Genomic DNA, 11,286 nt, shown 5'->3' on the forward strand with positions numbered 1-11,286 from the left:
TGGAGCGTTCATTCTTCATGAGAAAACAATTTGATTCATTGTCACATTACACAAGCATTGATTTTTTTTTTTTTTTCAAAATTAACTCATCTGTTTGTTTTATTCCCGCTAAGATTCAGATTGGAGATGCTTTGATTAATCGAAATCCCACGTGTTTTAATAAGGATTTCCGACGCACAATGCAGTTTGCAGACAGCTTGGATCGGGTGTCCTTATAGGATTCGGCACGGTTACTGACTGATGTAACACCGAGGGGAGACGCGATCTGCGCATTGCGGATCGTGGACGTGAATGGCCGGGGCAGACGTCCTGGGAGGCAGGACGGACAGACGCCGCATCCGCTTTCTCTCTCCGGAGGGGAAGTTCATGATAAACCGTGTCCAAACTTAACGGCTGGGTCGCACAGCTGTGCCCGCCGCCGGCACCGGGCGCACCGGGGTTCTCAGACTCCCCCTTCTTTCTTTTGACGCAAGCTTTACGGCGTTATGCAACGGTTTGCAACGCGTCAGCCGCCGTGCGGTGGGCGTGACGGGTCGGGAGAACACCGGCGGCTTGGATTTCAAGTAACAGAGGCCTTGGATTCCCAGAAGGAAATTATGATTTTTTGGGTTTCTTCTCAAAAGTGGGGTTTCCGTATATCCACCGTTAAAGAGTGTTGTTGTGTTTTTTCTAAGTAACCCTGTAAGAACATTACATTTGTGACGGATAATGCATTTTTTCAATTTATTAGGAGGCTACTAAATATCACAGCTGTGCTAAAAGCCCTCAATTAAAGAAAGAAAAACCTCCAGAGCTAGTTTGCATTGAATATCAACAGTAATGCCTGACATGGAAGTAACGGGTAAAGTTACGCACAGAATGGAATACACGTCTGTCAACCGAATCAACATGATGAATCCACTTGGTTTTATGAGAATAATATGACTTTTTGTTTTCGTCATCTGCAACCATCGCTTCTGTTTGACATGCTGAGGTTGATCGGTTGTTTCCCACTATAACATCAGCAGCGAACATCCACCTCAATGGGGGCAACTCTCCTGAGAAACTGTCCTGATCGATAAGATTTTGGCTCCATCTGCCGGACAATCTAAACACCAGCTGTGGTCAATCAACGAGCGCTACAAGAATCTCACCTCAGGAGGGTAAAATTTAAAATCGTCTCCTCAGATCACTAGACTGCCACCTGCAAGCCACGGCTCATTCTGTATAGCAAGTATTAGAGACGCAATGTTAACATCAAGAACATCCTTAAAATCAGGTTTAAAAAAAACACATTGGGTATAAAATTAAAATCAGTTGCAAGTAAATGATAACCGAAATTGACAAAAAATTACAAAGGCCTTATTTTTCCTGTAACAAAGGGAAATAAAAACAATAAATACGCATACTTCCTACTCAGGCAGCTGAAGGACAGCCCCGATGGGTCCTCGAGCCTTTAACACGGACATGCGCACAATGAAAGTTCTCTTTCCCGGTGGACGCAATGGCGGATACAGAGTGAGTGTCTTCTTCTGTAGTAAAATCTGATCACATCCATATGTTAAATCGACTATTTGTGCCGTAATTCCGTTGACATTGTTTATTCAGATTATAAGTCTCGTTATTTCATAAATATTTCGCAGATTTACGATTCCGGTCATTATTTTGATGAATCTGTTTTCAGGCTGCTAGCCGGATACAACATGGCTGTCTTTACACCCCGTGTACTCGAGAATGAATCAATTCTTCATTGTGTTGTTTTGTATTTTATATTAAAACAGTAAAGTTGGCGTATATTGTATCCAGACAGTTGTAGTCCTCTCCCTCGAGGATTCTGTGGTAATCTAATCGTTGTTTAAAACGGTCAAATACATATTAGCAAAGTGAAAGCTAACCAACTAGCCATCGCTATTGCATGTATCCCTTTCAGCCATCTGATATAACATGGATATCCGTTATGTGCAGCTCTGAATTTTACGTTACCTTTCAGAAAAGCGGTCCCGGCGGTCCCTGAAAGCCTTTTGAAAAGGCGAAAGGCCTATGCCACCATGAAGGCCCTCCGCGTCAAGAAGATGCTAGCCGAGAAGAAGGTGAGGAGCATGCATTGACACGTGTGGAAATAAAAAGTCCTACCTCAGAACGCCTGTCCAAGCTGCGTAAACCTGATGATTGTGTGTCCAGTGTATCAACGTGGTTGTAGGTCACATTGCATAACGGCAGGTATGCGTTTCCTCCCAAATAGGCTCGCAAGGTGACCAGAAAATTGATCTACAAAAGGGCCGAGAAGTACCACAAGGAGTACCGGCAGATGTACAGAAGTGAAATTCGTATGGGCCGTACTGCTCGCAAAGTGGGAAACTACTATGTGCCAGCTGAACCCAAACTGGCCTTCGTTATCAGGATCAGAGGGTAAGTAGTTGCTGCACCTTGAAGATTTGTTCATACCTTTCTATACAATTACATGGATTGTGGAACTCCAGTCTACCAGCCCCAGTTTAATGCTCGTACGTGTCCGAATACTTCCTTGGGTTTCTTGATTGAGACATTTCAGGGGTAATTGCATGACCATTGTTTCAGTGATGTCATATTGAAAAAGTACAATAAGATTTGGGGCTTGTGCTGGAAGTTAGAAGGCAATCCATGTAAGCCTTAACACTGTTTTATGAAGTCACTTCTGTGGTTGATGATGTAAGCTCTTTCCCCGACTTATCGACAATGGTGATACAAATTTCCAATTTAAGCCAAACGTCCTGAAATCACAGATGGTAACATTATGTCCTTTTAATTAAGGATTATACAAAATACTGATCTGCTATATTTGCCTTCTCAGCATCAATGGTGTCAGCCCCAAGGTCCGCAAGGTTCTGCAACTGCTCCGTCTGCGCCAGATTTTCAATGGTGTGTTTGTCAAGCTGAACAAGGCTTCAATAAACATGCTCAGGATCGCTGAACCGTACATTGCTTGGGGGTAAGGATGTAGTTTACCAAAAGTGTTGTCACTTTATATTCACGGAAAGTAAGGAATGGAAATTAGACTTTTAGTCTTTTCCAACAGAATCGCTGGAACTCGGGTGTTCAAACTAGCCTCCGTCAACCTTGACTGCAGATGCTTGACCTCTGGAATGTGGTTAATGATGCTCAACTTTTTTCCCCATCTTATCGACCATGGTGACTTCTGACTTAAACTAAGCCAGTTTTGTCTGAAACCACATTCCTTATGAGGTTTTACATTATTACAGTTTTTGTTTTGAATCTAGAGGGGAGTATTGTGACTGCTATGGTGGAGGAAAATTGTGTTGTTTTTTTTTTGATAGATGTAGCTTAGAACCATCAGTTAACATCAGACTTAATAGGGTTGTTTAAATGTTGTAGTATTTCTTAGTTCTGAAGGACTTGTAAATAGGTGAACACGTTTATCAACTTGTTTTTTTTGTTTGGCCTCTGTGTGAGATCAGAAGCAGGAGGCGAAATATCTCTAGTCCAGGGCAGCTGAAATTTTCCCCAACCTTAAAGCAGTATTTTTGCTAGTAAATCACGGTCGAACATCCAAAAATAGGTTGATGCAGGTCATGTATGTAGAATAAGAGGAAATTTAAGTGAGGCATGCTCAGAAAAAGGCACAAGGCTCAAAATACTTACGAGTCTTAATGTGTTTTCGTGAAACTGATTTTGATAGCAAAGCTCACTACTGACTAGATACTCGTACAAGTTAAATTTTCCCTGGCCTTTCCGATGCTCAAGGACAACTTTGATTTTAATTTAAAATTTTAATTTTTTGTCCTCATTCTGTATTTGTGTACTTTGGTTTTGCAAACTCAAACTTGTTAAATTGGTTTGTTTACAGTTCCAAATTTCTGTCTTCAAATGAAAGTCCATTTGAACATTTTTTGATATTGGGGGCACCCTTTTCTGAAAAGTTAATTCTGTAAAGTTGACAGCCCAATACCAACCACTTGCTAACAGCCCACTTTGAGGTCTGGCAGCCCAAATCATGCTTTTAAATGCTATGGTTGACATGTTTAGTCACATTGTTATATCCCACACTATGCTTCATCTTCATCAATTTGTGCTTGAGAACTTTCTACTCATGAGACTGGAAACATTTAACCCCCCATATGAGTTTCTGTATAATTTGAGTGATACATTCCACATCAATTAAAATGTTACCTTTTAACTGTCACTAGTTGACTTTGCATTTAATTTCCCCTCCCCAGCTACCCCAATCTGAAGTCTGTACGTGAGCTCATCTACAAACGTGGCCATGGCAGGATGAGGAAGCAACGCATTGCCCTTACAGACAATGCTTTGGTGGAGAAGGCCCTAGGTAATGCTCTTTGACATGCATTGTTTTGAGTAGTAATCTGGGCAAGTGACTGTGGTTTATGATGGACATTTTTTTCCCCGTCTTATCGACTATGGTGAGAGAAAAATAACTCTAGCCAGTGTTGTCTGAAACCACATACTAGAATTTTTCTGGAGATTCACTGTAAATTTATTTTCTGTCAAAGCTAAGAATTTGAAATAGGTGTTCCTGAACCATTATGTTGCATTTAAAGGCAAATTTTCAATCTGCAGAAAATATTAAAACACTGAGGATGGACAATCTTAACTATATTGGATATGGCTTAGGTTAAGCATATTGTCAAAGCCTTGCCATGCGTTTCTCTGTACATGTTTTATGCTTTCCCTTTTTCCTCAACAAGACTGGGTGACAGATTGTGCATAGTCTAACTTGTTTAATCACTAACCTTTGTAGGCAAATATGGCATCATCTGTGTTGAGGATCTCATCCATGAGATTTACACAGTTGGAAAGAACTTCAAGCCGGCCAACAACTTCCTGTGGCCCTTCAAGCTCTCGTCTCCTCGTGGGGGTATGAATAAGAAAACCACACACTTTGTGGAGGGAGGTGATGCTGGCAACAGGGAGGATCAAATCAACAGAATGATCAGGAGGATGAACTGAACTGGTGAGTGAGGCAGGGACACTGTAACCCCTTAAGTTAAACTTGGCTCGTCAGATGTGGTTAAGGATGTATTCTTTTTTCCCCGTCTTATCGACTATGGTGAAAAATATCTGAAAAATAAGCCAAATCTCTCTGAAACCACATCCCTGCCAAAAAAGTTGCAGCATATTTGAGCTAGCAAAATTTTCTCAAATTTCATATTATCAGTGTGGGCTGCATTATCAATATTGAAGTGCATTGTAATTGTTTTTTCTCCACCATTTCATAAGTTGTTTCTCTTCCACCCCCTCCCCCCTCCTTCACTTGCAGGTTTTCACAAGATGTACAATAAAAAGTGAGAAAAACCATCTTTGTCATGTCTCTTTTCCAGCAATATCATACTTACTGTGCTTATGTGTGATCATGTGGTGTCTGGGTGGGAACGTCACTGGACATTGGTTTGATTAATTAAACAATGACACACGAGAGAGCACTTACGTTTACCATGCAGTAGCTCGAGGAGAGTTCTTTCCTAATGGTATTCAACCAAGTCCGTTTCCATGGTGACAAAGTGACTCGCCGTTGGTCACGCTGCATCCTGCATCACCGCCCAGACAGGACATCGGCACTGAAAAAACATGTGCATTGTAGTGATCGAAGAAAACAGCCGGTGATGCCGGCGTAGGTCAGGCAGCTCCTAGCATGCCTCTCCAGGTCAAAGCATCCCTCATCGGAGAGGGAGAAGCAGACCGCGGCCCGGACGCGGCTGGACATCCCCCATTTACTAGCTTCGTGATGCCGGCCGATCCCCGGCAGGCCGTTAGTCGGAAGATCGCTCGGAAGCTAACAACCCTTCAGCCACTGAGCAGTAAGTAGCCATCCCAGTTGCGGAGGACACCGGGCCCGGTGGTGCTGCAACCGCCCATCCACTAGCTAACCACGGCCAACGCAAAAGACTGCTTCACGGACGAGGAACAAAACGTTAGAATCTAACCTGACGGTATTTTCTACCACCTAAAGAGAACCGGAGTAACGCGGTCGTCTATGCTCGGGCGAGAAGTTTCCTTATCCCCGTTCGACCTAGCCAGTCCGGGATGGTATCGGCCGGCTTGCGAAGAGATAAACGCGGAACTTTATTTTTACCCCATACACAAATTTTATTCTGTATGAGCAATACTCGTGTCATGTTATGTCTTTGTGAGCGATTCTTTGACAGTTCTTTCCGTTTTCAGCTTTTCTCAGCGTATCATATAAACCTGGAGTCGAATGAACTGACTGTAACCAATCTTAAAGGCCACCAGAGGGCGCCATAGAATCACAAATACTTAATGAATTTGAATTTTATATATATCACAACACAAATATAAATTGAGGTCTTATTTAGGTCATGATATTTTTAGGTGGAAGGTTACAGAGACCCAGAACCCTGATACCAAGAGACCACTGGACACACCGACCAGGCAACGTGCACCCCTTCCCGCTCTCCAAAGATTTCTCCGCTTCTCCGCCGTTCATGCTTGGGTAACCACTGGTTCCTTATCCAGAGTAGTCCTGGAGCTTTGCTATTCTAGCACTGCTAGACACTTAAACATGGTTTTAATCTAATCTTTGACACACAATGTTATCGCAAAGCCAAGATAACAAGGTGTTTGACCTAATTTGATATGTTTCGTGATCATTCAGGGTTGTTCAATTCTAACTTGAATAGATTATTGTGCTCTTTAACAAATCAAAGCACACCGGTCTGAATGTTCTTTGCTCATAGATATGCGACAAAAAGTACACATCTCTCGATTCTTTAATCTTAAATGCACAACATTTGGCTTTCTGTATACATATGACAGACACATCAGAATCGGAGGCTCTTGATACCACGTAACTGAATGCTTACATACCACCCCCAATTCCTCAGAGTGCAGACACTAAATATTTTACAACTTAAAATCAGTCCAACAGTAGTGAAGCAATGTCCAAGTCTGCCAAGTCTGTTCTTACTGTCGACCCTGCATTTTTCTTTTTACTGTAATCCTGCTAGATATCAATGTGTTTTTTTTTCTTATTGGAAGCCTCCGCTCCAGAAGGCCTTTGAATGCTTCTTATATTTTTCTGGCTTACCTATAATGTGCCAATGAAAGAATGTCCCCCTAGAATCCAGTCGGAAACTCCTGCCAGATTTCTCAAACAATAATAGGACTAACCTGCAGGGTTGGACAATGTTTGGCAAAGCCTTGAATTAAAAAAAAAGTGAATTTGATAAAGTCCCACAATGCTTTAAGGCTACTAATAATGAAACTTTTCCAGTGCTTATATAAGAGGATATGAAAATAAAAAGCGTGTATCTATGTTTTCATCTCTGTCCTCCAGCCATCCTGAACGATATAATCTGAAAACAAATCCAGCCCTTTTATTTTCCTCAATGTTCGTCCTGAATGGCAGGAACACCTTCTCAGCTAAGAACTGCCATCTCAGCAGGTATTTTTGGCTTAACAATCTAAATCAGACCAAGCCAATCAATAGTTCTCTCAATTAATTGTCAGACCTTTTGCTCTACCTCTCTTCTGCAGACCTAAGGTGAATTATCCAGCCTACAACCCTTTGCCTGCTAAAGACAATCAAAGAAGTGAGTAGTTTAATGCTTTCACAGTCTTCGACGTAATAACACCATCTCCCTGCAGCTATTTGTCTTGGTTTTAATGTGCTAGGTCAGTGATCCACATCTGCATAGGTGTTACCTGTTTGGGTGTGTTTTTTTTTAACTTACATTAATTTCTGGAGAGCAAACGGGGTGGATGTATGGATTTCCGTTGCTAAACAAAAAGTAGGTGCCCAGCGGCTTTTAGAGGCTGACTCCTGAAGCGCCGCTGTAAAGATAGACAAACAGGTTAGGTGTAGAGGATAGAGCTTAATAAAGACTGTTCTGCTCACTATTGAGTTTCTCTGTTTGGCTCAATGATTGTAAACATATCTCTGATCAAGTTAAGAGAATAAAGAAACAAAGGATAATTAGAAATCCGTCATTAAACCGGGGATCGTGCAATCCAAAGTAAAACCCAAGATAAATTAAATTGTTTGACAAGCTTCAAAGATATTTCCTGTTCCTTCTCATTTTAATGACTTCTTCTTTCCCAACCGTACCTTTATTGTTTTTGTCCACAACTACGCCCATTCTCACACAGGTCTGTCCTATCCGGATCCGATGGTTGGAGCCTCTCGTTCTTTTATTCACAGAATATCTGAGCTGTCCTGTTTGGAGGGGGAGACAGTGAGGCATGAGAAGCTCAGAAAAGTTCGGAAATTTTGTAAACCTTCGTCTTGACAATCAGCATTTTACAAGTCTCACTGGTCTAGGATTAAAACATCTGAGTCAATGGCATTTGAGTCCGGACAAAATGTGACATCAAACATACCATGTTCATTTCACTGGCTCATTTTATCTGCATTTTTGTCTTCCGTGGTATTAGTCTGCACCTTTACATGGCTGATTGGCACATTTTGTAATTCTTGACCTGTGGATCCGTAATGCATAAATGGACATAATGATTCCTAGAAACACGACACAATGATTAAAAACTGGAGATGTACAGTACATATATATTGTAAAGGGTCACAGTTTAACACTTAAGTTTGCATGTTCTTTTACTCTTCCTTACGTTTGACTTGTAAAAGTCTCTAAAATTGGAGTTGCTTTTCCCTTTCTAGTCATTAAGTTAAATACCCATGCTAGATATGTTTGTATATACTTAATTAGTAAAACGATTATTGTGCCTTTCTAAACATCTTCCGGAATTGAAATAAATTTATTTTTGCCACCATTTGTGGTTTTTTTTTTCTTCCCCCTCCTCTGTCCAATTAGTCATGATAAGTTTAGATGCCAGTGCCAAAAAAGAAGAATACACCCTATTCTTGGCACATACATCATAGATCAACCTACGCAGTGAGCAGAATGCAGAAAGAAAAATAATCTGCATTCCATATCGCATGCGTATAGCTGTTCCCCCAGATCCCAGAATGTGGTGTTTTCCCACATAATACATTGTTTTGTAGTTGTAAGAAGAGCAGCTTTTGTCTGAATAGTCAAGTTCATTGTATTTGAGAGACATTCTTGAGGAAAGTGGAAACGGCACATCTTTGCCATTTGAAGATTTACAGCAGTAGTTGCCAATTATTTTCAGATTTATGAAGATAAATTTACAGTTCGTTTGCTAGAATTAAGGTAACAAAGGCAGACAGGTAAGAGATTTTTCCGAGTTAAGCAGTCTCTCAAGCAGACTAACCAGGACAAAAAAGACAGAAGTGAGCTAGGATTCCTCACCAACCATGTGATCAGGTCTTCAGACAGTCATATCTAGTGTGAACTCTCCGTCATGGATGATGCAGGACAGAAGAAACTGTAGCAGATTGTGGAAAAATCAATAGAACTCATTAAATTACAAAATGAAAAAGGAGTGCACACCTAAGAAGAACTGACACAACACCAGCGCTGTCGTCAGCTTTACTCAGTACTAAACAGTGTGTGACTGAACCAACATTGCATATTTATCAACATGTGAAAAGCCGGCCACCTGCTTGTTTCAAATCAAGCCTGTACAACCATTCAGACAACAAAAAAATTAAATGTTTTCCCCCCACTTCCCCTTGATGTTTTCTGAAACTTGAATAAAACACAGAGACAGAATCAGAAAAGGAGGACTGCTAACGGCCACGTTTGAAAAATCATGATCCGGGTAAGATCCTAGTTGTTACCTCACTCACTGAGCCTCTTTGAAACAATTGCCGACTGTGTTTCATCTCAGCGAGTGTATCTTCTCTGTGCAAATGCAAAGCTGTTGAATATCAGGCTGCTTGCATCCCTCTCTGTATCATAAGGTGTGCATTTCAGGGACATGCAGTGACCTAGAAACACTGAGCCATCCCCTTATTCATGCTGAGTAAAGGGCTTGTTGTATTCATCCTGAAACAGAGGCTGGGTCCCCCTCATCAGGGTATTTTACCATCTCTTTCAAGTATAGTGAAACAAAATGACATGAAACAAACAGGCAACAATGAGGACTTTAAAAGGAGCCGTGCCAGAGCCTGCCCACAGGTGGTTTATCGTTTCACTGTAATTCCAAAAGAACCCGTACTCATTTCAAAGATTCACGGTCCATTCAACAGGTTGTTGAGCCGATGATGCAAACTTGTTTCATCCCGTCCCACGGGGATGTTTAAGATTGGAATGAGAAGTTTTCGTTTACGTATGCAACCTAAATATTTAGGTTGGTAAGTGATATCGATGTAATTTTCTATCAGAAGCATCGGGGGAGAGTCGGACTTGTTTCCATGCTGTGCTTTACTGAAGAATAGCACAGTGTGTGTTAGTTTTTCACCTGACTTGATATTATGCCAGTAGGGTCTATCAGCAGGGATCAGAGAATGTAGCCTGCCTGCCAAATTATACCTTTGCTTCAAATCCAAAATGCCCTAAATATGTTTGGGTCAGTATGAGAAGAAAGAGTGGATATGGTTGTGTTTGAACGGTTACCACTGAAATCCCCATCTGGATAACTGTCAATAGAAACATGAACTTTTTGTTTTTTAACCTTCAATAGGTAATTTCTCTTAACCCAAACCGTCAAAGAAATAAACCTCCAACCAACCAGTAGTTTTTGTCTACTTTCATCTATGCGGTTGTGAAACTAGTTTCGACCCTAAACCGCCTGTTAGAAGATACTCAAAGAGTTACACAGCGATCAGAAAGAAATGTTAGTAGTTCAAACAAGCAGCTTGTGTCACCAGAAACCATGGGCTGGATAGTAATCTGTGTGTCTATGTGTTCAAGTAGGGCACTGTGAGGTCAAATCTTTGTCTGTGAGATCATACAGACAGAACTGAAAACCAGTGTCAAATCTATCGCAAAACAGGGCTTTTTGTGCAGCACATTTTTATTGTTTCTTTAGCACACGCTCCATGTATGACCTCACAATAAGTTTTTTTTTCTTTATTTAAATCATGTAAGGATGTTTGCTAACAGCTTTTTTACAGCTTACAGCTCATTGGTATGTTTTCATTTTCATGAATTTCTTATTATTACAGTATCAGTCAAAGGTATGTATGGTTGGTATGCTTGCCACTGATTTAAAAGTAAAGAAAAATGCAAAGAAAGTCTCGAGTTTTTAAGTTGTTAGTCCTTGATGTAAAAAAAACAAAAAAAAATCCTGACTTCTCCGACATCGAATCATGATTTATGAAACACTCCCTCCTTGTCATTACCATCACCTGAGGTTTCATCCCTCTCAGAGGCAGGGGCCAGTCCCGGCACACACTCGCACAATGTACCTCATCTGCCCGCCGTGAGTCCTAATGTCTGCGTTGATTTACATACA

At 41.1% G+C, this 11,286-nt stretch overlaps 2 protein-coding genes and 3 non-coding genes across 6 annotated transcripts; all 5 read left to right on the forward strand.

Moving 5' to 3' along the window:
- The first annotated feature begins 1,438 nt into the window (after positions 1 to 1,438).
- On the forward strand, positions 1,439 to 5,289 carry rpl7 (ribosomal protein L7). Its single transcript, XM_086151246.1, has 7 exons — positions 1,439 to 1,497; positions 1,970 to 2,069; positions 2,222 to 2,388; positions 2,810 to 2,947; positions 4,194 to 4,303; positions 4,736 to 4,948; positions 5,255 to 5,289. The coding sequence occupies exons 1-6, from the start codon at positions 1,484 to 1,486 to the stop codon at positions 4,942 to 4,944; spliced, it is 738 nt and encodes a 245-aa protein (XP_086007372.1). The 5' UTR covers positions 1,439 to 1,483; the 3' UTR covers positions 4,945 to 4,948; positions 5,255 to 5,289.
- Positions 3,101 to 3,192, forward strand: LOC147231998 (small nucleolar SNORD12/SNORD106). Its single transcript, XR_015106550.1, has one exon. It is a non-coding gene; the product is annotated as a small nucleolar SNORD12/SNORD106 (small nucleolar RNA).
- On the forward strand, positions 4,352 to 4,441 carry LOC147231999 (small nucleolar SNORD12/SNORD106). The gene has a single exon (XR_015106544.1). It is a non-coding gene; the product is annotated as a small nucleolar SNORD12/SNORD106 (small nucleolar RNA).
- Positions 4,999 to 5,090, forward strand: LOC147232000 (small nucleolar SNORD12/SNORD106). Its single transcript, XR_015106545.1, has one exon. It is a non-coding gene; the product is annotated as a small nucleolar SNORD12/SNORD106 (small nucleolar RNA).
- A 135-nt stretch (positions 5,290 to 5,424) lies between the features above and the next one.
- c8h8orf89 (chromosome 8 C8orf89 homolog) lies at positions 5,425 to 8,695 on the forward strand. Of its 2 annotated transcripts, none has more exons than XM_086151247.1 (5): positions 5,425 to 5,792; positions 6,325 to 6,445; positions 7,289 to 7,396; positions 7,489 to 7,544; positions 8,101 to 8,695. In XM_086151247.1, the coding sequence occupies exons 1-5, from the start codon at positions 5,627 to 5,629 to the stop codon at positions 8,238 to 8,240; spliced, it is 591 nt and encodes a 196-aa protein (XP_086007373.1). In that variant the 5' UTR covers positions 5,425 to 5,626; the 3' UTR covers positions 8,241 to 8,695. The 2 variants fall into 2 exon arrangements, 1 of the variants encoding a protein (XP_086007373.1); XR_015106531.1 differs by having other exon boundaries at positions 5,426 to 5,905.
- Positions 8,696 to 11,286: the final 2,591 nt, after the last annotated feature.

This window comes from Fistularia commersonii, chromosome 8, assembly GCF_037954325.1.
Source record: "Fistularia commersonii isolate RoL2024-O1a breed Wild chromosome 8, RoL_Fcom_v1.0, whole genome shotgun sequence".
In the NCBI taxonomy this organism is placed as follows: domain Eukaryota; kingdom Metazoa; phylum Chordata; class Actinopteri; order Syngnathiformes; family Fistulariidae; genus Fistularia; species Fistularia commersonii.

What these genes read in the sequence shown, in the direction of transcription:
- c8h8orf89 (XM_086151247.1), top strand. Translation starts at nt 5,627, where the DNA reads ATGCCTCTCCAGGTCAAAGCATCCCTCATCGGAGAGGGAGAAGCAGAC. An exon ending in AACCCTTCAGCCACTGAGCA is followed by an intron (nt 5,793 to 6,324) that starts GTAAGTAGCCAT and finishes TGATATTTTTAG; the next exon opens with GTGGAAGGTTACAGAGACCC. An exon ending in AAGAACTGCCATCTCAGCAG is followed by an intron (nt 7,397 to 7,488) that starts GTATTTTTGGCT and finishes TCTCTTCTGCAG; the next exon opens with ACCTAAGGTGAATTATCCAG.
- rpl7 (XM_086151246.1), top strand. An exon ending in AGATGCTAGCCGAGAAGAAG is followed by an intron (nt 2,070 to 2,221) that starts GTGAGGAGCATG and finishes CCTCCCAAATAG; the next exon opens with GCTCGCAAGGTGACCAGAAA. An exon ending in TTTGGTGGAGAAGGCCCTAG is followed by an intron (nt 4,304 to 4,735) that starts GTAATGCTCTTT and finishes TAACCTTTGTAG; the next exon opens with GCAAATATGGCATCATCTGT.